General features: G+C 54.4%; 6 protein-coding genes across 6 annotated transcripts; 3 read left to right on the top strand and 3 right to left on the bottom strand.

Moving 5' to 3' along the window:
* Positions 1–483: 483 nt before the first annotated feature.
* On the top strand, positions 484–7374 carry Triagg1_2647 (uncharacterized protein; the record flags this gene model as incomplete). Its single annotated transcript, XM_062896851.1, has 8 exons — positions 484–1659; positions 1721–4223; positions 4285–4399; positions 5051–5426; positions 5496–6595; positions 6654–6836; positions 6900–7087; positions 7163–7374. The coding sequence occupies 8 exons, from the start codon at positions 484–486 to the stop codon at positions 7372–7374; spliced, it is 5853 nt and encodes a 1950-aa protein (XP_062758264.1).
* A 177-nt stretch (positions 7375–7551) lies between these two features.
* Positions 7552–8472, bottom strand: Triagg1_2646 (uncharacterized protein; the record flags this gene model as incomplete). Its single annotated transcript, XM_062896850.1, has 2 exons — positions 7552–8051; positions 8136–8472. 2 exons carry the CDS (start codon positions 8470–8472, stop codon positions 7552–7554), a joined length of 837 nt encoding a protein of 278 aa, XP_062758263.1.
* A 956-nt stretch (positions 8473–9428) lies between these two features.
* Triagg1_2645 (uncharacterized protein) lies at positions 9429–11384 on the top strand (the record flags this gene model as incomplete). Its single annotated transcript, XM_062896849.1, has 1 exon — positions 9429–11384. One exon carries the CDS (start codon positions 9429–9431, stop codon positions 11382–11384), a length of 1956 nt encoding a protein of 651 aa, XP_062758262.1.
* Positions 11385–11750: 366 nt separating this feature from the next.
* Triagg1_2644 (uncharacterized protein) lies at positions 11751–13114 on the bottom strand (the record flags this gene model as incomplete). Its single annotated transcript, XM_062896848.1, has 2 exons — positions 11751–11841; positions 11910–13114. 2 exons carry the CDS (start codon positions 13112–13114, stop codon positions 11751–11753), a joined length of 1296 nt encoding a protein of 431 aa, XP_062758261.1.
* A 606-nt stretch (positions 13115–13720) lies between these two features.
* Triagg1_2643 (uncharacterized protein) lies at positions 13721–15599 on the top strand (the record flags this gene model as incomplete). The annotated part of the gene is made up of 3 exons (XM_062896847.1): positions 13721–14298; positions 14357–15401; positions 15477–15599. The coding sequence occupies 3 exons, from the start codon at positions 13721–13723 to the stop codon at positions 15597–15599; spliced, it is 1746 nt and encodes a 581-aa protein (XP_062758260.1).
* A 637-nt stretch (positions 15600–16236) lies between these two features.
* On the bottom strand, positions 16237–18705 carry Triagg1_2642 (uncharacterized protein; the record flags this gene model as incomplete). The annotated part of the gene is made up of 2 exons (XM_062896846.1): positions 16237–17396; positions 17466–18705. The coding sequence occupies 2 exons, from the start codon at positions 18703–18705 to the stop codon at positions 16237–16239; spliced, it is 2400 nt and encodes a 799-aa protein (XP_062758259.1).
* Between the last annotated feature and the right edge of the window lie 4488 nt (positions 18706–23193).

Here is a 23193-nt window from a genome sequence, read left to right as displayed (position 1 = left end):
GAGCGCAACTGCGGGTGGTCAGTGGGCGGTTCGCTGAGCACCGCAGCGTGCCGGGGGCCTGATCATCGCCAGGTACCGGTACTTGCGCCCATGCACAGCACAACCTCCCACGCTGGCTCCCCACGATCCACAGCACAGGGAACCTCCAAATCCCCGATTTTCTTCGTCCCCGGAGCGGCTTTCTGGATAGGACAAAGCGGTCGTGGGAGCCGATCTGCGAGCCTCTCCTTCTCTGGCCATCCTCTCCGAGATCTGGCGATATTCGATCCTCGATACTCGATACTGATCAGCCTCGCCTCAGCCGCGGACAAAGAGAAGAGCCCGCAAAGACTCTGTGGTCATGGCCGTCTGCCAAACGCGCGATAACCACATTCATCTCCAGCTCCATATCCAAGCCGACCCACGTTGTACGAGTAAGATTGGCCGGAAGAGGCGACTATTGGCTGAGACGGCAGCCCGCACCAGTCCAGCAACTCGCAGAGCATGCAGCAATCGCGCTCCTTTGGCGACAGCATCATCACCGGCCTGGTAGACGCACCTAGCCGAGCAAATCTCTCCAGACCACCGTCGTCGCCGCCGCCGCCGCCACCACTGCCGCCAATATCAATATCGCATAATCCTAATCTTAACCCGCCATCGCGAGACCCTCCAGGCCTTGACGGCATCACGCCAGTCCCACGCTCCGTCTTCTCGTCCGTCCGCCTGCCGCGAAGCTCGTCGCTGATCCATCCGTCGCACGTGTCGTCGCAGTCGCCCACTCGTGCCACTACTGCTGCTACTCATACTCATACCACCAATACCGCTGCTGCCACTACTGCTACTCATACTGCGCTTCCTCCTGCTAGTATTGGCAACAATAGCGGCAATCCGCTCCATCAGACGCATCGCGACACCGTGCACCCCCCCGTTAGCCTCAAGCGGCCCTCAACTCCGTCGTCGCATCCCAGCAGGGGCACCACCGCCGGAGCATCGCCGCAGCAAGGCTCCCGTTCCCGAAACCGCTGGTCGACCTCGTCCGTTTCGTCTTCCTCGGGTCGCACGTCTCCTTATGCCTCTCACCAGGCCTCTGGCTCCCATTCGCACTACCACGCCAACTCCAACTCGTCATATACCCGTCGCGCCAGTATCGAGGCTGTAGTGGGTGCTTCTCACGGTTCGTCCGCTCTTGCTGCCGCTCAGGCTCAGGCGCCGCAAAACCTGCACCGAACCGATCGGAGCCACTTCGCCTTGCCAGACCGCAGCGCAACGCCCACGCGAGCGTATCCAATGAGGTCCGAGTCGAGCATGTCCATGAGGCATTACGAGAGCAGCCACCTACGCTCCATGTCGCCCAATCCATACGCAAATCCTGCCGTCACGACACAGTCTACCGCCAGAATGCCCCACGAGCAGAACCGCGATCCTTACGCCCCTCGGGGCCACTCGAGGGACAATTCGAGCAAAAGCAGCAGAGACATGGGCAAGCCCCGCGCTCAGAAAAATCCTTCTCAAAAGGCAATGCTTTCCCGAGCGCTGCAAAAGGCCAACACGGCAGTGCAGCTTGACAATGCCCAAAATTTCGAAGGCGCTCGAGAGGCCTACTCTGAGGCATGTGACTTACTGCAGCAGGTGCTGGACCGAACGTCAGGGGATGAGGACAAGAGGAAGCTTGAAGCTATTGTAAGTCTTGATTCAAAGGAACAAGAACTCACGACATCTTTGACTGACATTGAATGCACAGCGCCAAACATACACCAGCCGTATCGATGAACTGGATCAGATGGGCCCGTGGCAGGACGAGGCTGTCAAGGCTCTGCCCGCTAGGCCAGAGAGTGAAGATTACGGCGCGTCCATATACATGCACCAGGACTACGAGATGATGGAGGAGGCTCCCAGGATCGAGACAGCACGAGTTGTTAGCTACATTGGGGGAGACATTTCGCCCGTTTCAGGAGGAGCACCGCCACACCAATGGCAGCAAACCACTGGCTATGCAACAGCGGATAGACTGCAGCCTTCTCGTAACTTGGAGCCGGGACTGTTGCAGTCATCGTTCTCTCGGGCGCCCAGGCGGTTACGCTCTACTGATGATCTTCGCGCACAACACCAAGAGGGCCAGTATGCGCCGCCCCCTCTATCGCCTCGCTCAAAATCGCCAGTCAAGACGAACAATGACGACATGTTTGCGGAGCTGCCGCCACACGAACCCTATCAGTATCAGCAGCATGCGCAGCATCACGGCCATCAACGACTGCCTAGCGATAGTGTCCTATCTCCGTATGACCAGGAAATTGTAGATGGAGTCCAGAGTTCATGGCTAGATCCAATCGATGAGTCGGGAGCATCAACAGCATCATCTGTACACTCACGTACCTCGTCGCTTGGCTACCGTCGGCGCCACATCAGGGCTGCCAGCGGAAACACCGAGGCTGAGTTTGACACGGCTCTGGACGCTGCCATCGAAGCTGCCTACGACGACGGCTTCGAGCCCATGGATTCCGTAGACTATGAACCCATAGACACCAGCGAGGATCCCATGGCAAGCGTGCTGCAAAAGGTGGAAAAAGCACGTGAAAGAGTGAGGCAGACCGAACAGGAAGCATATGATGAGCTGGCGAATCTCCGCCAAGCACAGCAGCAGAACCTGCAGCAGCTGCAGGAGGAGGACAAATATACCGCCGACGGATTCTACGAGGATGATTCATCCGAAGAAGAGGAAAGGCTGCTGGATGAGATTACACGCGACTTTGCAATCGAGGACTTTACCATGGAACAACCGTATGGTACGACCGTGTCGGCAAAACAGCAGGAAGCTTGGAACGAGGATGAGACGCAGGCGGACTTCATCTCAGGGGTCCGATCTTTCTCTGCCTTGTCGCAGAGACCGCCTATCCCTAACTCTACCAGTGCCACACAACCACCAGCGCCGCCTCCAACTTCAGCATTGCCAAACTTACCGCCCCCGACTTCGGCATTGCCAGACTTACCAGCAGCAGGCCCGGGTTCTCCATCAGGTGGGGTGCGGAATCGTCGACTCTCTGGGCAGAATCCAAAGCAGCTCAAGATTGAAACCTCGAATCTCGGACAACCCCCAAGCAGGTCGATTTATGACGATGACGAAATATCCCCAAGCACTCAGGAGCCGCCTACAGAGGTGCTGACCCGAACAGACAGCGCTCAACCCGTCAGGCCGCCGATACCAGGAGGCTTTGCCTCTGATTCAAAGGTTCCTGCATCGCCAACCGCCAAGAAACGGCTGCTGGAAGGAGAAGAAGCGCCCAGCGCCTCGCCTTCCATCCACAGACTACGGAAGAACTTTTCGTCCTCCAGTTTGAGAAGCATGAAGAGCAGAAACATGTCAGTGTCGCATCTTGACGACAGCTCCGACTTGTCTCCTGGCACTCCCAATCCTTATGGCAAGGCACCTGCTGTGCCTGCACTGCCGACGCCTCTCATCACGTCGTTTAAAGAAAACATGGAGATGGGAGCCGGCGGTGCAGGGTTGCATCTGTTTGACGGCGATTTCCACGTATCAGCCACTCCCGGTCCTCAAAGTCCCATTGTTTCCGTGGACGTCCCCTTGCCCCTCGAACCCTGTCCAAACGAATTCATGCTGCGCCCTTTTTGGCTGATGCGATGCCTCTACCAAACACTTGTGCACCCCAAGGGAGGATACGTCAGCACGAAGCTGTTTGTGCCGCGCGATGTTTGGCGGGTCAAGGGAGTCAAGATTAAGAATGTGGAAGACAAGATTGCAAACTGCGACTTTTTGACTGCGGCTCTCCTCAAGCTGGCCAAAGTTGACACTTTCGACGCAGACGCCGTGTTGGAAGAAATGCAAGCCCTCGAGGGCATTTTGGAGCAGATACAGTCGACTCTATCACGAAAGCTAGGGAGCGAAGTAGGCGTCCAAGGTTCCGGCCTTTTATTCAAAGATGCCTCTCTGGCGGACGGAGATGGTGGGTCAGCTGTGCCACGATCGGGCAGCGTGTCTGGTAAAGCCTCTGCATTCTCATGGCGAAGGCTTCGGCCAAAGACATCGGGTGTTGGGTTGGGGGGGTCATACAGCAACCGGAATGGCAGTGCCGAAGTCAAGGAGGTGACAACACTGCCGAGCATTCCCATGACACCGAAACCGGCAAGTCGTCCGGCCAAGCGAGATGTAAGCCAAGCTCAGTTCATCGGCCCCAATGCCAGTTACATGGGCTCGCTTGCGCGCTTGTTTGACGCTGCCCAGGCAGTTGGTAAGTGATTTAGAGATGGCCTATCCCGTACCATGACAACGAACTAACGGAAATAATGTAGATCAAATCGCAAGGCAGGTTGACGACCCCGGTCTACGGCATGCGGACAAGACCCAGGTCGGGTTGGAGCTTTGCACACGGCACGCGGCCGAGTTTTTCGGCTTCTACATCTGCCGGTTTGTGCTGGCTGATCTCGGCCTTTTACTGGATAAGTTCATCAAGAGAGGAAGCGAATGGGTTCTGGCCTAAAGGGGAGAGGGGTCGTGAGAGAGTTGCTGTCTGTGTTTTATACAATGTGATACCTAATGATCAAGAGACGGAATTAATTAACCGCTGGAACTTGGAATAATGTTCATAATGACGGAACGATTAGAAACAGAAACAGCAACGGCACGTTTATATGGGATATTCGGTAGACAAAGTGGCAGATGAGTGTCATGTTTGAGAATCTTGATACAGGAAGAAGAGCAGGCGACTGTTTTTGATGGTTCAGTCATTGACGATGTAGCCATTCTGTGTATATATAGTAGTACATTTGCAGCGCTTTGCTGCGATAGAGCGAGATAGAACGCGCATACCTGGGCGAACTGAAAGAAGCGATCACGAATGAATAGCTTCATTACAGCTATAAAGTTGCAAATCATGATTGAATGTGATTTCATGATGTGATTGCATGTAGATTAGATGCTTTCAACGGCAGCTTGCAGTTGACAATACTAATTTGACCAAGGAGGGGCAGTGGCCGCAAGTGCGGAAATAATCCGCCCGCCTTTTGAGCACAGTTTTTGTCGAGCTTTCCATCGACTCTGCTCTGGCAATCCAACCAGCGACACCGCAGAGTCGCCCAATGCGAGCTTCGTGGATGCCCAGATGAGCCTGGCTGGGAGAGCCGGACGAGCCTGGACTCGGGAATGGCTGCGGAATTCCAGCAGCAGCAGTCATGGCCTCAACCGCAACCTCAACAACACATCCGGATGGTCTCTGCTTCTGCGCACGACAGCTCCATGTCGGCATCGCAGCTACGCCTCGCAAGCAAAGCCGACGCCTGCGCAGCTCGAGGCGCGGATAGCGGCGATTCCCATTGAGCGGTACAGAAACTTTTGCATCGTGGCGCACATTGACCATGGCAAGAGCACGCTGAGCGACCGGCTGCTGGAGCTGACGGGGACCATCTCGGCCAGCGATGCGAACAAGCAGATTCTGGTGGGTGCAGCAGCGAATCCCAGTTGTCGGAGAAGCCGTGAAACTGAGCAGTGAGAATTTCATCTATAGGACAAACTCGACGTCGAACGCGAGCGGGGAATCACAGTCAAGGCACAGACGTGCACCATGATATACAAGCACAATGGCGACGATTACCTGCTGCACCTCGTCGACACGCCGGGCCACGTCGATTTCCGCGCCGAGGTCACCCGTTCATACGCCAGCTGCGGCGGCGCTCTGCTGTTGATCGACGCCAGCCAGGGCATTCAGGCGCAGACGGTGTCCAACTTTCACCTGGCCTTTGCGCAGGATCTGGCGCTGGTCCCCGTCATCAACAAGATCGACATGCCGTCGGCTGATGTGCCCCGCGTTCTGGACCAGATGGAGACGAGCTTCGAGTTGGATCCCAAAAGGGCTGTGCTGGTGAGCGCAAAGACGGGCAAAGGTGTTGGTGCCCTTTTGCCGGCGGTGGTGGAGGGGATTCCGCACCCTGTCGGCGACGAGAGTAAGCCGCTGAAGATGCTCCTGGTTGATTCTTGGTACGACACTTTCAAGGGCGTGGTTCTGCTGGTGAGGCTGTTTGATGGATCTATCAGGACGGGAGACAACGTCGTGTCACTGGGCACGGGCATGAAGTACACGGTTGGTCAGGTCGGCATTCAGTATCCCAACGCAACGCCGCAGACGGTGCTTCGCGCAGGCCAGGTCGGTTATGTCTACTTCAATCCGGGCATGAAACGGATTCAAGATGCCAAGCTAGGCGACACCTTCACCACGGTTGGAGATGAAGACATCGTCGAGCCGTGTCCAGGTTTTGAGGAACCCAAGCCCATGGTGTTTGTTGCGGCGTTTCCTACCGATCAGAGTGACTACACCCGTCTCGCCGACAGCATCAATCAGCTTGTGCTCAACGATCGCAGTGTGACGCTGCAAAAGGACTTTTCCGAGGCTCTTGGATCAGGATGGCGTCTTGGGTTCCTGGGCAGTCTTCATTGCTCGGTATTTCAAGATCGTTTGAGACAGGAGCATGGCAAGAGCATCATCATCACGGAACCTACCGTGCCAACCAAGATTGTGTATGCCGACGAGTCAGAGGAGGTCGTGCAGAACCCAGCCCTGTTTCCAGACTCGAGCGATCACCGGATCAGAGCCGCCACATTATACGAGCCGTAAGTTTTCACAGAGTCCAAGATGTAGAGTATGGCGACTAACAAACTGTCTTGGTAGCTATGTGAAGGCGACAATCACGGTCCCTGAAGAGTACCTCGGCCGCGTCATCGAGCTTTGCGAGGGCAACCGCGGAGAGCAAAAGAGCCTAGAGTTTTTCCACACCGACCAGGTTATTCTCTCATACGACATTCCCGCCTCACAGTTGGTCGACGATTTGTTTGGAAAACTCAAAGGCGTCTCGTAAGTTTTCCAGCTACGTGGCTACTTCTTTATTGTGGAGTGGTAGTTGATGCCCCGTTGTAGAAAAGGTTATGCGACTCTTGACTACGAGGACGCAGGGTGGCGCCAGAGCAAATTGGTGAAGCTCCAGCTACTTGTCAATCGACAGCCCGTCGACGCCATTTGTCGAGTGATACATTCGACACAGGTTGACCGCCTAGGGCGCCAATGGGTCACAAAGTTCAAGGAGCATGTCGATCGACAAATGTTTGGTTAGTTTTTTCAAAAAGCCCCCCTTATTTTTCGCCAATGTGTTACCCTTTTGCCAACTCTTATCTGTGTTTCAGAGGTCGTCATCCAAGCCGTTGTGGGCAATAAAGTTATTGCTCGAGAAACCATCAAACCTTTTCGAAAAGACGTCCTCGCAAAACTACACGCGAGTGATATCACTAGACGGAGAAAACTGCTCGAGAAGCAGAAGGAGGGGAGAAAGAGGCTGAGAGCAGTGGGAAATGTGGTGATTGACCAATCTGCGTTTCAGAGCTTTTTGTCAAAATAGAGTCGCCACGGAAAAGAGGCTATCTGTATTATAGAGTACATTACATCGACATGCATGTATTTTCTCAAAGTTTACGTGTATATAACTGTATAGGTATATAACATCTATCCAACCATCTACTTAGTATGAACATGTGTATCGCAAAATCACTAGTCTAACTATCCAAAGCCATCTTGCTCAATTCTTGTCCTCTTGAATCTCATCGTCCGTCACATCCTCCGGTACCTCACTCCCCAACTCAGCCCTCTTATTCCACGACCACCCCATGCCCCCTTCCAGCGTAGACTCATCAATCTTCAACTCCAACTCCTCATGCAAAGTAAAAATGCGGTAATCCGCATTATGATACCACCATGCAGACACGCCCGACCTCAGAAACGCCGCATGCGAAAACACAAAGATTAAGTCTTCGGGTCTCTTGCTCAGCTTCTCAAGACAGCGACGGCCACGACGTAGAACTGCGGTCCGAGTGTATCCAAAGAGGCTTTTCGCCAACGGGTCCTCTGTTTTATCGGGCCAGACTGGTGGGATGGCGGAGAAGTCGTAGCAGGGAGATGAGAATTGGTGCTTGGTCTGGTTGTCTTTGATGAGGGGCAGGAGAGAGAGGGGAGAGCCGGTGTCGCAGGGCTTGGCGGAGAGTTCTGCAGTTTTTTTTTTCTTTCGGTGAGACTTTTGCTCTATATCATATACTTTTGAGGGGATTTGAAGAGGTCGTAGAGGGTGCCTTGTCAAGTATGTATACAAGTCGGATTTTCACATACCCTGCCAATCGGCATCCGCCTCAATCTTGACACCGCGCTCAACGAGCCAATCAGTCGCCAAACTCGCCGTCTGCAGCGTGCGCACCATCGGGCTCGCAATGACGGCGATGCGGCCCTCGAAGGAGGAGAAGCGCTGGAAGAGGTTGTAGCGGAGCTGTGAGCATTGCTGGATGCCGTGGTCGGTGAGACGGGGGTCCGGGATGGAGTGGTCCTGTGGCGGCAGGTAGCTTGTTAGTTTTTCTAATTTTTGGTGGCTTATATGAGGATGAGGGGGGAACTTATTGGTTTCGTTGTGGAGGGCCTGGGCGTGGCGGATGAGGACGATTGTGGGAGACATGGCTTGGCTGGTGGTGATGTTATTGATTGGTGTAGGTTGCTTTTTTGGTGTGAATGAGAGTAGATGTGAGATGGCATGAGCTGGTTTGAGTGAGTCAGTAACTAACAACAATCATGTCCATCATGTAATCATGTGTGTTGGCATTAGCATACTGCACCTATGGGGAATTAGTATACTTCCTAATTCGAATCAATCGTAATTGGCTTTGTGTTATACGCGTAATTAGTGTTCTATTGGAAAGACTGAATGAGATCGAAATCTCACGTATTTTCCAGATTGCAGGTACCTGAATAGAGCAAGGCGCGGCAAAAAAAATTAAATTAAATTGTTGGAGCGCCACACATGCACGATCTAGTATGATCTAGATGCTACTTCCAGCGCTGTACCTCCTTACCTCCTTCCCTGGGCGGTTGGTCTTCTCCAAAAGGTCTAGGTAGAACAGGTACCTACTAAGGCACCAAGGTACTTCCTCCGATAATCCATCAAGGTTCTCCAGGTATTTGATACATCGACCACAGCTTTTGTGCCTCAGGCTCCAGCTACATCCATACAACTACGTCTCTATCTTCAACTCTGTTTCAGCCTCATCTTAACCTTTCCCACATCTCAGCTCTAAACAACAGCACCTCCGCAATGTCCCCGCGTGTATCGAAGCCCAAATGTCATCATCTGACCAGAATCCCAAAGTGAAACCCCCATATGTGGAGGTTTATATGGCCGCGAAAATGGATACTTCAGCCTCGCACCGCGAAACTCAAGGCTGATACTCTCCGGCAGAGTTTGCCTTTCTCAGGAAAAAAGCCAGATATCTCTTTATAAGAAGCGCCGATCCAGGTCTCTGGCTCAAAACAATGTTTGACTCCTGAAAACCAAACAGTGAATCCAAGTGACGCAAAATACTACTTGGCCTCTCAACCGCCAGTTCATCTCCATCATCAGAAACAAACACAGCAATCATGTTGTTGTCGCCGCTGCTTTCTACAGCCGCCGCTTTGGTCGCTGCAAGTGTTGCAGTTGCAGATACTGCCAATCTCGCCCCTCCTTTCGAATGGTTCGCCATCGTCCCCAACGAGCAGCTCAAGTATCAAAACTGCTACGATGGCTTCAAGTGCGCTCGCCTGATTGTTCCTCTCGACTGGAAGAACCCCGAGGACAACCACACCATCTCCATTGCCATGATCAAGCTGCCAGCCGTTGTTCCGGATGACGACCCGACCTTTGGCGGCACCATCATCTTCAACCCCGGCGGCCCCGGCGTCTCTGGCGTCGATGCCGCCCTCCGGGGAGCCAGAACCATCCAGCAGAACCTCGCTGACACGCCTGGTGTTCGTCACTATGAGATCCTGTCCTTTGATCCCCGCGGCGTTGGGAGAACAACTCCAGTCAGCGACTGTTTCCCCTCCGATCCCTTTGATCGCACTGCTTGGCTCCTTGAAGACCGTGCCAAGGGTCCGCTCTCCTACGGCAAGACCACACTGTCCTACGGCCTGGGTCTCATGGAAAACTTTGTCGAGCAGTGTAGACTTAACGAGGAGCTCAAGGGAAGCATGGACTTCGTCAACACTCCAAGCGTGGCTCGCGACATGGTAGAGATGATTGACAGAATCGACGAGCTGAGGCTGCGCGAGGCTGCTGAGAGGCATGGCAAGCCACCGGGTCCTCAACGATTACCATCCTCCCAAGGAGAAGCCGAGAGAGATGAGGATGACGAAGCCCGGCATCTTCCCAAGACGCAGCTTCATCAACGAGGCAAATCAGAGGATCATGAAGAAGATCAGAACAACCCCGTACCGCGGATTCAGTATCTCGGCTTCTCGTATGGCACCATCTTGGGCAACACTTTTGCATCCATGTTCCCAGGCCGCGTTGGACGCATGGTCCTCGACGGCGTGCAGAGCGCCCCGGATTACTACACCGGAGATACGAGAACCGCCCTCGAAGACACTGATGAGATGTTTGATATCTTCTTGCAGGGCTGCTACGCTGCCAAGGTCAACATATGCCCCCTTCGCTTATCTTACAAAACCATCAAGGAAGCCAAGAAGCAATTCTGGCAGTGGATCTTCGACCTCAACCGCCTCCCCGTGTCGGTGAACCTAGTCAAGGGCGGCATCAAGGTCGTCAGAGGAGGCGACGTTCTCGCGGTTATAGGCAGCGCCCTGTACAGCCCTTTTGAGAAGTTTCAGCCCCTCGCCTTGGGCATCTACGATGGCATGAGCATCGGTGACTTGAACCGCCTCGCAGCCATCATCGACGAGGACAGCCCCAGAATTAACACGGACGCCAACAACTTGAACGCGCAGCAGCTCAAGGCCGAGCAGACATGGGGCGTCACCTGCAGCGACGGCCCAGACTGGCGCGACAAGGACGTCGGCTTTTGGCACAAGCACCTCCAGAAGCTGGAGATGAAGTCGAGGCTCTTTGGCCCCTTCTGGACCAACATCCGCTTCCCCTGCGCGTTCTGGTCGTCCCGCGCCAACTGGGTGTTTGGCGGGCCCTTCAAGACGCCCTCGCCCGTCTCGGAGCCGCTCTACACCTCGAGGCCCGCCGCGCCGCTGCTCTTCCTCAGCAGCCGCTACGACCCGGTCGCGCCGCTCAAGGTCGCCCGCGCCATGGCCAAGGAACATCCCGACTCGGGCCTCGTGGTGCAGCAGTCCATGGGGCACACCACGTGGGGCGGCGGGCCGAGCCGGTGCACCTGGGAGGCCGTCCGCGAGTACTTTCACGAGGGCAAGGTCCGGGCGAAAGAGATCTCTTGCGCCGCCGAGTGCGACCCGTGGGACAATGATTGTCAAGCCACGCTTTCCAAGAGGGCCGATAGAGAAGGGCAATCCTGGGAGGTGTGGACGAACATGACGGTGACGCTTCGAGAGATTCTTCGACCGAGGCCGTGGGCGGTTGGAGGGCCGTAAGTGGCGAGAGCTTGCACTTTTAGAAAGTAGACGAGTTGGTAATACGTGGTGGGATAGGAGTTTCTGGAATAATAATAGTTCCTTGGCAATAACATTGCCTGCTAGATTTTGAATTGAATAGTATCTGTCGGTCAGAGTGTGAATTGATTATTACAAGTGTTTTTGAATTGACATCAAGTACGGTTACGGTTCTATATACAAGTGAACATTGCATCAACCCTTATTATACAAAGAGGTAGTAAAAGACGACACGCTCATGCATCATTCTAGTATAACCCAACAACACTTGAGAATTTTCAACTTTTTTTTTCCCATCTTGGTCTTTTTGTTTATTTCTCTTTTTTATACCATTGGACTCAGCCAGACTTAGGCATTGGCATACTTCTTGTTAAAGGCGCGTCCAATGACCATTCTGCGAATCTCCGAGGTACCAGCTCCAATCTCGTACAGCTTGGCACTAAAAGCAGACCAGTTAGCCAAAAAGATTCGAGGAATGAAAAGGGGATCAAAACTAAGAAAACTTACTCTCTCAGGATTCTAGACGCGGGCATCTCCTCGGTGTAGCCCATGCCGCCCAGCAGCTGGATGCAGTCGAGCGCAACCTCGGTCGCCCTCTCGGCGGCGTAGAGAATGGCGCCGGCACAGTCCTCGGTGCGGATGACGCCCTGCTCGTCCACCATGCGGGCGGTGTTGTAGGTGTAGGCGCGCGAGGCCTGCAGCTTGGTGTACATGTCGGCGAGGCGGCCCTGGATCAGCTGGTTGTGGGCAATGGGCTGGCCAAACTGCTTGCGCTGGTGGGAAAAGGGCAGGGCGACGTCGAGCGAGGCCTGCATGAGGCCGAGGGGACCGGCGCTGAGGACCAGGCGCTCGAGGTCGAGGCCCTCCATGAGGACGCGGACGCCGCCGTTGACCTTGCCGAGGATGTTCTCGGTGGGCACGAAGACGTTCTCAAAGACGAGCTCGCCCGTGTTGGAGCCGCGCATGCCCATCTTGTCGAGCTTGCGGGCGCAGGAGAAGCCCTCGGCCTTTGTGTCGACCAGGAAGGCGGTGATGCCCTTGGAGCCCTTCTCCGGCTCCGTCTTTGCGTAAACAACAATAACGTGGGCGTCGGGGCCGTTGGTGATCCACATCTTGGTGCCGTTGAGCACGTAGCCGCCGTCGACAGCCTTGGCCGAGGCGCGCATGCTCACGACGTCGGAGCCGGAGCCGGACTCGGACATGGCGAGGGCGCCGACGCTGGTTCCGGCGATGAGGCCGGGCAGATACTTTTGCTTCTGCTCGAGGTTGCCGTTGAGCGAGATCTGGTTGACGCACAGCTGCGAGTGCGCGGCGTAGCTCAATGCAATAGAGCCTGAGGCACGCGACATCTCCTCCAGCACGATGCAGTGCGCCTGGTAACCCATGCCCAGGCCGCCGTAGTCCTCGTCGGCCGTGACGCCCAGGAAGCCGGCCTCGCCCATCTTCTCCCACATCTCCATGGGGAAGGCATTCGACTTGTCCGTCTTGGCGGCGAGCTCCTCGGGGATCTCGCGGCGGGTGAAGTCGTAGACACGCTCGCGCAGCTCGTCCAGCTCCTCTTGCGATGGCGGAGCGAAGCCCTTGGGGTGCTTCTGGGAGTGCAGTCGCTTTTGGGATGAGATGGAGGAGGCCGGGGAGAAGGCGGCAGGGCGGAGGGAGACTGATGGCCGCAGGGGGCGGGCGAGTCTGGAGAAGGATCTGAGGCTGGCCATGATGAATTGATGGTTGTGGATGAGAGAGAGAGAGAGAGAGTGAGAAGTGAGACGGAGAGTAAGAGAAGAAGAGAAGCTGGCTAGCAGCGGCGTATGTGTTAGAGAGGCGTGGGTGGAGTTTTGTGGGAGGAGACGCTGTATGTACCGGCCGAGGTTGATGTCACGGTGAAAGAAAAGATGATGATGAATCTACACTCTACACTCTGTACTCTGTACTTTGCAGACTTGGTGAGATGTATGAAAGATGAACAAGCAACAATGAGCGAAATGAAGAAGAGAGAAACAGAAAATAAAAAAAGGGAGGATGACGGACGAGCTAAGCAAAAACAGCTGCACGGATTCAAAAGAGCCGTCCAAGCAGCAAGAGCGCCACTAAGCCGAGGTGCCTTCCCCGGTTTGCTGTGCCATCGGTCCTTCGGCTCCCCGGCTTCAGGCGGCTTGTAGCGGCTCGGGGGTTCGCTGCAAAGAGCCGAATGGACGTCAACAGGGCATTTTCAGGCTTCGCTGCAGCATCTTTTGTTCTTCTTCTCGTCTGTTCCCCCCATTGCATTGCTTGGTGTTGTATTTCTCGCCGCTGCTCATCAATTAATTTCAATTGCACACGCCATGTCTCTCTCCCGGCCCTGTCGCCAGGCCCTGCGCCTCTCCCACCAGCTGCGGCCCTCCGCAAACATCAACATCAAGGCATCATCATCACCATCGCCATCACCATCACAGCTGCTCCGCCGCAGCGCCGCAACGCTCACGCCCCCTCACCAGGCCGCCGCCATCTCGCGCCTGCAGACAAACGTCGATGCCTCTTCCGACGAGTTCAAGGAAAACGAGCGCCAGATGGCCGACGTCACCGCGCGCCTGCAGGAGCTGACGGCGGCCATCCAAAAGGGCGGCCCGCAAAAGGCTCGTGATAAACACATTGCCCGCAACAAGATGCTGCCGCGAGATCGTGTGGCCGCCCTGATTGATCCTGGCACCACGTTCCTCGAGCTGTCGCCAATGGCCGGCCACGAGCTGTATCCAGAGGCTGAAGTTCCTGCGGGCGGCATCATCACCGGCGTGGGCGTCGTCGAGGGCGTCACTTGCGTAATTGTTGCCAACGACAGCACCGTCAAGGGCGGCACGTATTACCCCATCACCGTCAAGAAGCACCTGCGAGCCCAAGCCGTGGCTCAGGAGAACAAGCTGCCGTGAGTCTCTCGTCTCGTCCTCTGCTGTCGATTGGCCAGAACTGACCCCCAAAAACAGCTGCATCTACCTCGTCGACAGCGGCGGCGCCAACCTCCCCCACCAGGCCGACGTCTTCCCCGACCAGAACCACTTTGGCCGCATCTTCTACAACCAGGCCCGCATGTCCTCCCAGGGCATCCCCCAGATCGCCGTCGTCATGGGCCCCTGCACCGCCGGAGGCGCCTACGTCCCCGCCATGAGTGACGAGAGCATCATCGTCCAGGAGCAGGGCCACATCTTCCTCGCCGGCCCCCCCTTGGTGAAGGCCGCCACGGGCGAGGTCGTCAGCCACGAGGACCTGGGCGGCGGCAAGATGCACTCGTCCGTCTCGGGTGTCACCGACTACCTGGCCGTCGACGACGCCCACGCCATCACCCTCGCCCGCCGCAGCATCTCCAACCTCAACTGGCCGGCTCGAGCAGCCTCCACGAACCCGCCCGCGCCCACCTACGCCGAGCCGCTCTACGACCCCAACGAGCTGCTGGGCATCGCCACCACCAACCTGCGCAAGCCCATGCCCATCCGCGAGATCATCGCCCGCATCGTCGACGGCTCCGAGTTTGCAGAGTTCAAGCGCGACTTCGGCACCACCCTCGTCACGGGCTTCGCCTCCATCTACGGCCAAAAGGTCGGCATCGTCGCCAACGACGGCATCCTCTTCGCCTCCTCCTCCGTCAAGGGCGCCCACTTCATCGAGCTGTGCGCCCAGCGCGGCATCCCCCTCGTCTTCCTGCAAAACATCTCGGGCTTCATGGTCGGCTCCGCCTCGGAGCGCGACGGCATCGCCAAGCACGGCGCAAAGCTCGTCACCGCCGTCGCCTGCGCCGACGTCCCCAAGTTCACCGTCGTCGTCGGCGGCAGCTACGGCGCCGGCAACTACGGCATGTGCGGCCGCGCCTACAGCCCGCGCTTCCTCTGGATGTGGCCCAACGCCCGCGTCGGCGTCATGGGCGGCGAGCAGCTCGCCTCGGTCATGGAGACGGTCGGCAAGTCGGTCGACCCGGAGCTCAAGGCTCGCATCGAGAAGGAGAGCGAGGCCACTTACTCCTCGGCCCGTCTTTGGGTAAGTCGCAAACCCACCAACATCATGATGCATTCACGTACAGAAACACCGGCTAACCAATCGTGATTCAAACAGGACGACGGCATCATCCCTCCCCAGCACACCCGCCAGTATCTCGGTCTCGGCCTGAGAGCCGCCATGGGTGGCCGCAACGAGGTCAAGGCCGGAGACACCAAGTTCGGCGTCTTCCGAATGTAAACAAGAAGAGAAAAAGAAAAAGAAGAGAATCAAAAAAAAGATGTAAAAAGTAATATATACTACACGCTCATGTAAACATGCAAACAACCCCCGTGTTTTTGGTTATTCCATTGCCCCTTTCAGAAGTAGACATCTATGTACATTTCACGACTAGCAAACACACACATTCATCAAGCTCGCCCGACTGCTGTCCATCCGAGAAAAAAGTCGTAGCAGCAGTAAAGCCGCCGTGATATTGATATCGGGAATAATCTAGTCTGCCTCTGATGAAAACGCCAGCGCTAATCTCGCCATACCACCCCGTTTCTTCGCATATGTAAATGCACATGAAAAAAGAGAAAGAAAATAAAAAGAGAAGAAATAAAATAGAGGAAAAGGTGCCAAAATTGAAAGAAAGACCATGACATGCTTATACAAGATTTCCCAATCGTATTGCCCTTTTTTGCTTCTTACGTCTCATTGCCACAAATAAACCCTCCCCGCCCAATTTCAACTGATATTAATGTCATGTCCCAAGTTTGTACAAAGAGGTTTTTGCCAACCCCTATCGGCAGCCGTATAGATTGGCTGAGATTTTCCCACGTTTGTATCCGTTTTGACTTGTATCCGTGTTGAGGGTTGCCAAACAGCATCACCCTCAAAAGTCGAACAGGTTGCGCTTGGACGCCGTTTTACCCCCTACGGGGCCTTGGCCAATGTTGACCTTGGTGTCGACCAGATCAACAGTCCTATTTCCTCCGATAGAGATGCTGGATGCCTCCTTCACCGTCACCTGGGAACCGAACTTGGTGATGGATTGAGTGGCTTCGGTGAAAAATTGCTGAAGTTGAGTCTGTGCCGTGTTGGCGGCGTCGACACTGTCTTCTTGTAAGACGTACAGAACCGCTGTGCGAGCAAAATCGAGGACTTCTTGTGTCACCGTGAATAGGCTGGTTTGCTTGGGAGAGGCGGACGAGCTCGATGCTGAGGGGCTGCTTCTTCGAGCCAATACGGGTGCCTCGCCCTGAACGACTTCAAACTGCCGGGAGGTGAGCACGGGCGATGGTCCAGAGCCCTCGCCGGTTTCTTTCTTGTTTTTAGCCGAGTCGTCGGTAGTATCATGAACTTGAGCGTTAGCCAAGCCGGTTCTCGTCGACTGGCCGTCAAAGGTAACAAGAGCGTTTTGCGCAATGCAAGAGAGGTTTGCCGAGTTGAATTTGGCCAGGATGCTCGTTCCCACAAGAGGGATGGAATAATTCTTGGTAGAGTCGGCAATGATGCGCGGAATAGCCAGGCCGAGGGTGACATTGTTGATATGAGAAGAGCCGTCGGTGGGAATCAGGTTTGTCGTGGTACAACCCGCGGAGCCGCTTGAGCCGCAGTTGGCGCCGGTGAAGCCATTGGTGCAGATGCACGAACATGTGTTGTTGACGACAACGCCGCTGCCGCCATTCAGGCAGGGCAGAGTCTTTGCGCAGGTGTCGAGGTTCACACCCGCCGGCTTATTGTGGTTGCCCAAGTTCTTGAACACAAAATACTCCAGGGGAACAACGACGGCTGCCGCAATGATGCACAGCATGAGCAGGATGATCAAAATGAACCCCCACAGAGGCAGGCCGCAGCATCGGCGACCTTTTGGCTTGGCCGGCGCCGGGTCCTCGGGAGTCACAGAGAACTTCTCACGACCCGTCACGTAGTTGTTGCCTCCTGGCATGATGGGCCAGGAGCCCATGGGGCCGCGGCCAGTATGCTGAGGAGTCTGTACGGGAGGAGGAAAGGCAGCCAGCATATCAGAAAGACCAGACTGATAGCGTTCATCTAAATTTCATGCAAGGTTAGCCGCAAGTGATATTTCAAATGAGTGAATATGCGAAAGAGGTAACATACGCCTCATTCTATCGCCGCCTCCCTTTTCGCTGAAGAAGTCGAGTTCATCGAGGCGGCTTGATGGGCGTTTGCCCTTATCGATCATCGAGGCTAATCGGGTGGCACGTCGGATCAGGTCTGGTAAGCTGGTGAGACTTCCTCTTGACTCCGCCTCTCGCACGGCGTCTATATCCAGCCTTGGCGGGCGTCGGATTGCTGAAAGGCGGCTCGTCGGTTGTGGGGATCCGGCAGCTTTGCGTAAATCTCCTGGACTCATCGTGTTGCCTCTGTTAAGAGCAACGCCCGCAATGTGGCTCGCCATGCCAGGGGTAGTTGCCGGGGTTTGTCTGTTGGTGAAGGAGTTGTTGGTAGAAGAGTCGGTGGATTCGTCCACAAGGCCTGTTCCCCCGAGGAACGGGTTGGCAGAAGCTGATTTGTTTCCACCAGGCTTGTTGGGGTTGGAGAGCGTCTGCATGGCATACTCATCTTGGCCAGACACAAGGCCACTCTCGTCGCTGTAATCGTCTGCTCCAGAACTCCTAGTCTTGTCGGTCAATGACTCTTCGTAGAATGCTCCATGCATACTCGGGCTGGCACCCGCAGAATCGACCCTCCAAGCATCTGGCATGACCGCGCTCGAGGCGAAAGAGTTGTGGGACTTGTAGGCCGAGTCTTCTTCGGGAATTGGGGAAACAAAGGGCGCTGCAGAGTAAAAAGACGACTGTCCTCTTCTGCTAGTAGGCGGCGGCCCCAGGTTTGCGCTTCTCCTTGGGAGCCCTGAGGTTTCTGAGGAGGGGCTGTCAACTGGCTCCAGCGGGCTCTCGGGTCCTCCTGGGACACGGAATGAGGGAGTCGGTTGCTGCTGGCGGGATGGGTCTACCATCGATGGGACTAGACTCGGGCGCTGCGGTCTTTGAGGGGCTACTCGAGGTCGGTCAGGCGGTGGACGGTACGATTCAGCATCTGGAGGTGATGCTGCGGGGGGGCTTTGAAGTGGCCACTGGGGGGGTGGTGCTGGTCGTGGAATTGTCCTTGAAGAACTGCCATTCTGACCATTCGATGGTCTTGGTCTCGTCGAGTTGGGCGGTACTACATCCTGAGGTGGTGCATCGTAACCCGGACTCGTGTCGTGTCTCAGCCGCTGCTCGCGCGTATTGGACTCGCTGCTGAATGGAAATACCAAGGCCTTGTTTCGCGGGTTTTGAGAGGATGGTGGAGATTGTGCCGGCCAATCCCTGCCTCCATTATACTCCTGACTCATATCGTCGTCGAATCCAGTCGCCAATCATTCAGAGTGATGTCGCTGGACAATTTGCCAATGGTTCAACGGTAATGTGCGAGGTGCGAGGTGCATAAAGGGGGGTCCTGCTGGTAACCGATCTAGCTGAAACAAACTTGGTTGCACTGGCAGAGGTGGAACCAGTCACGAACTGGTTGAGATGAAGTTGAAACGATTGAAACGAATGAAGAGGCGCAAAGCATTGAGGATAGGGCCAACAGTTGCGCTGGTGGTTCTGTGGGCGTGATTGATGACAGCCGCACAGGAAGGTATAACGAGTGGAATCTGCAAACAGGCAATATTAGACATGAGCAAAGCCCTTGCATTAAAAACGCACAAGTCTCGACGATGACTATAACAAATCGAAACTCATTGTAGAAAGACCAAGAAACGAACAGCAGGGTGAAGCAAAGAGGAGGCCAAGACGCTTCCAAAATTAACGGCTAGCTCGTACCTTGGCGACTGGGCGAAAGACGTAATCTCAGAAGACGTAATGAAATGACTGCAGGTGAAATTGGAACGAGTCCTGCTCAACGGCTGAATCGACGCACGGTCCTGCTGTGCAACAACACAAGTGTGATGGGAGGATAACAAGATCGACACGGCGGTTGTCTTGTGTCACGGTTTCTCGAAGACGCTGCAAAGGGATAGAAGGACGAGGCAGAGTGTCTGTGATGGGTGAGTCGGTGGCCGGGGCAGCGTTGGGAATTGGAGCTGGTGCAGAGCAGGAACTTTGAGGTTTCAGGGTTCGCATGAAACACGTAGATCGAAAGAGGGTATCTGGAAGTCGAACGATGTGCAGATATCTGGGAAAGACGGAGGTCGTGGATGAGCAGCAGAAAACGTACTTACGAGAGAAATGGTGAGTATTCACCGGGAACAGAACGGGCACAGCGGCAAAGAGAGAAGAGAAAAGAAAAGTATAAAAAAATAAATCAACAAGAGAAAAGAAAAATTAAAGAAAGCGGGGAATCGAACAGTTGGCAGCAGCAGCAGTGAGCAGCTGGTGATGAGAGAAAGAAAGAAAGAGTGAAGGTTAACGCAAGCGAGAAAAGAGGAACTGGGGGGGAGACGGAGAGGAGGAGGAGGATTGGATTGGCGAGCGAGGGCACTCAAGGGCTGGGATGGGCTGGGGGGAGATGACACGAGCAGGCGAAAGGTGAGGCGAGGCTTGCACTGCTCTGTGCCCTGTATTTCGTGCTGTGTGCCTTGTTGTCGGACGATGGCCCAGCCAGACAGACGCTTCTCAACCAGCGAGGGACTCTGGATATTGAGGAGGCAGAAGAGGAGTCGAGTCGGAGAGGAGAAGGACGAACGATGCGGCAGTTTAGGGTCTGGTGCGTCAAGGTCCAGGTTCCAGGTTCCAGCCAGGTCCGGGTACATGTAGGTACAGGTACAGGGCACAAGTATGTACAGGCACAGGCACAGGGCGCATGAAAAAAGCAGGGAGCCGGTCACAGGTTGCTGTTCCTGGCCTGGCCGCACGTTGTTTGTGGGGAGCTTCGCTTGCAACAGCGCCAGCCATGGGACCTGTAATTGCTGGAGGCGGGCCTGAGATGCGGCCGTACCGGTACATGCAGCCGCAGGCAGGGATATCCCACGGCAAAAACTGGGTTCATGTTCTCTTTTCATCACAGCGGGCCAAGGTGAAGCTGCATCAATGATGCGCAGTCGGTCGGCCGCATCGCTGGCGTTATCTGCCAATCAATTTCCGCTGGCCGCAAACACGGGTTGATTTCTTGTTTTGATGCTGGTTCTGCCAAGCAATGAGATGTTTTTTGGGGTGCCCGTTTAGTACCTATCATTTACGCGTACTCTCAGACCAAAGCAAGTAGCGGATACATAAGACTACCTACACTGAAGCATCTCAAATGAAACCATCCAGTTGAGTAGAAACAAAAAGTAAAACCCTCCCAATAGGTACCTTAGCTTCAAAGATTCATCACCAGATTCTGTACCAACGTTGCCGTGCAGTCAATAGCGCAGCCACAGGTACCCGTACCTCACCCTAGCTCCCCGTCCCCCCAGAACCCCTGAAAGGACGCTGTAAAGGCAAAACACTAGCGCCGCTGTTCCTGCAGCACCCGCAGCTGCGCCCGGCCTTTTCATTCGCCTGCTTCGTTGTCCGTCTCTTTTTTACGCTTTTGCACCCATCGTACAGTATTGCGATTCCAGGGCGATTGAGCGTTCATTCTTTTGCCCTCAGCTTTGTTGCTCGGTGTTCGTACTGAGACATACACGGCCGCCCAACCGGCTTACCTTGAGACAATGCAAGGCATGCGCCGAGACACACGTGCATGCATGCGCTCTCACGTGGAGATGCACTCGTACCAGGTACTGTATCTCAAAGCAGCCAGTTATAAAAGGCTGGCGCAGCCACTTGACATGCATGGATGCATTTGATTCCCGTCATGATTGCTCAGCTCCAAGCCTCAAAATCTGCACGGATCCGGGCAATTACACCTGCTCAGTCAAGTGAAATATTCGCCGGGACGCTTCATCAGGTTTCGAGCTACGAGTCCTCCGATGGCGCTATTTCCCGCTACAGCTGCGCTGCTGCTCAGCTTTGAGCTTTGAGCGGTCCAGCTGCAGCGCCATCTGCCATGCATGTCTCAGATTCAATTCAATTCAATTCAATTCACGCATCTCGGCCGATCCACACGGCTTCCGAAAGGGAGACATGCCACCACTGCTGGCTACCAGCTCGGTGCCACAGCTATTATTAGTACCTGTACTTACGAGTGTTCACGTGTTGTTTTGAGCGGGTGTTGGATATCGGGCCAACAGATCTTGGCAGCACGCTCACGTAGCAGCTCGAGCCCTCGAATACGTCACCTCCCCGTGACAATACGGGCTTTGGAACACACATTGTGATGTCTGATGCTGTACCAAAGGGTCTATAATCCTGGTGGACTTGTGTACTGTATTCATGCACGGTGCTATGGGGGCTGCAGAAGTGAACCGCCTTGCGTGTACGTGGTATCCGGCCAAATTGGCCCCGGTGGGTCGCGTACCGACAAGGGGTGCTGTAAGCGGGGCAGCAAAGTCACTCAGCAAGTATAGTAAAACTAATGCACATTTCCCAAAAATACAAAGGAATAAATATATAATAATACTCAGCTAATATACAAGTAAAAAAATTATTTTAAAAATTCTATATATAATATCATATATATTTTACTTAGGTTTTCATTTTCGGAAGGTTTTATTAATATTTTATATGTGTATTTAAGCTTTTAAATATAGTTATAGGGTAGCTGTAGTTGTAGCGATTTTCTATGCGTTTTCCGAGGGACTAAAACACTTGGATCGCGAGACCCCGGGCAATACCTGTTCCACCGGGGCCAATTACCCCTACTACCTAGTACAGCAATTTCCATTGGCATGTCACATCCAGGTTCCCCCTGGAGCCATGGCGCGATCTGCACCAGAACAAAGGGAAAAAAGGACGACACGAGACATTATTCGCCGCTTGAGTGTTGGTTCACACCAGCGAGAGCCATGTCTCAGACACGTACATACACACAATGGACTGGTGCCGTTATACAACTCGTGAGTGGTGGAACCAGTTGAGCTTCCAAGATGCATCACAGGCACCAACCAACCAACCGACAACAAGAAGACTGAACCTACGTGTAACATCACAGCAGTATTTCCGGGCAACCAACCAATCTGCTCGTATACACAACCTCTTGCCTAAATACAACGGGCTGGCATAAACATGTCCATCATGGCTTCATTTTGTGGCATGACGCTTACACATCCCTTGGCACCAGCAATCTGTTCAAAACGCTCCGACCCTGCGGCAGAAATCCACAACCCTGCCTCTCATCACCAACGAGATCCACTCGCGGCAAGCTCCCTGGAACAAGCAGATGCCTCAAGCCCCTGACCCCTGCTAGGCCGAAAATAGAAAACCTGGAAAGGAAAAAAACAAGAAGAAGAAGAGCCAATAAGACTCATGTATCGTACAGTAACAGCATTCGAGAGAACCAAGAGAGGATTCAAACATGTCACGAGGAGGCAACATGATCGATCCTCGCCAGGGCCCATAGAAACACGCAGCGACTTGATCGATCTACCGCTATAAACTGGGTCCCAGAGTTGAGTGCATCTCGTGGAAACGACAAGGCTGAAGACGTTGTAGACGGACAATTACGGAGTAGTACTAATACCATGCAGATATGAAGTAAACCACATGTACATGTAGTTAGAAAGTGTCAGAGATGGCATCGGATCTAGCTAGTCTTGGCAAGAGTCGCGAAACTACGGAGTAAGTAAGCAAGAAGAAATTCTCCTACGATCCTCAAGCATTCAAGGCCGACAATTACATTACATTACTACCTATTAATCTGAGATGACTACTGAAGTAGCAATGAATGACAAGGCTGGCGGTAACATGATATACCTACCAATAATAGCTTCCTCTCTTTGCATGTGCTCAACCATGACAGGCCCTATTCGGCGTGC

This window comes from Trichoderma aggressivum, assembly GCF_033847375.1.
Source record: "Trichoderma aggressivum f. europaeum strain CBS 100526 chromosome Unknown scaffold_007, whole genome shotgun sequence".
Lineage (NCBI taxonomy): Eukaryota > Fungi > Ascomycota > Sordariomycetes > Hypocreales > Hypocreaceae > Trichoderma > Trichoderma aggressivum.
The sequence above is the reverse complement of the archived record's forward strand: the minus strand, read 5'-3'. Positions and strand labels throughout refer to the sequence as shown.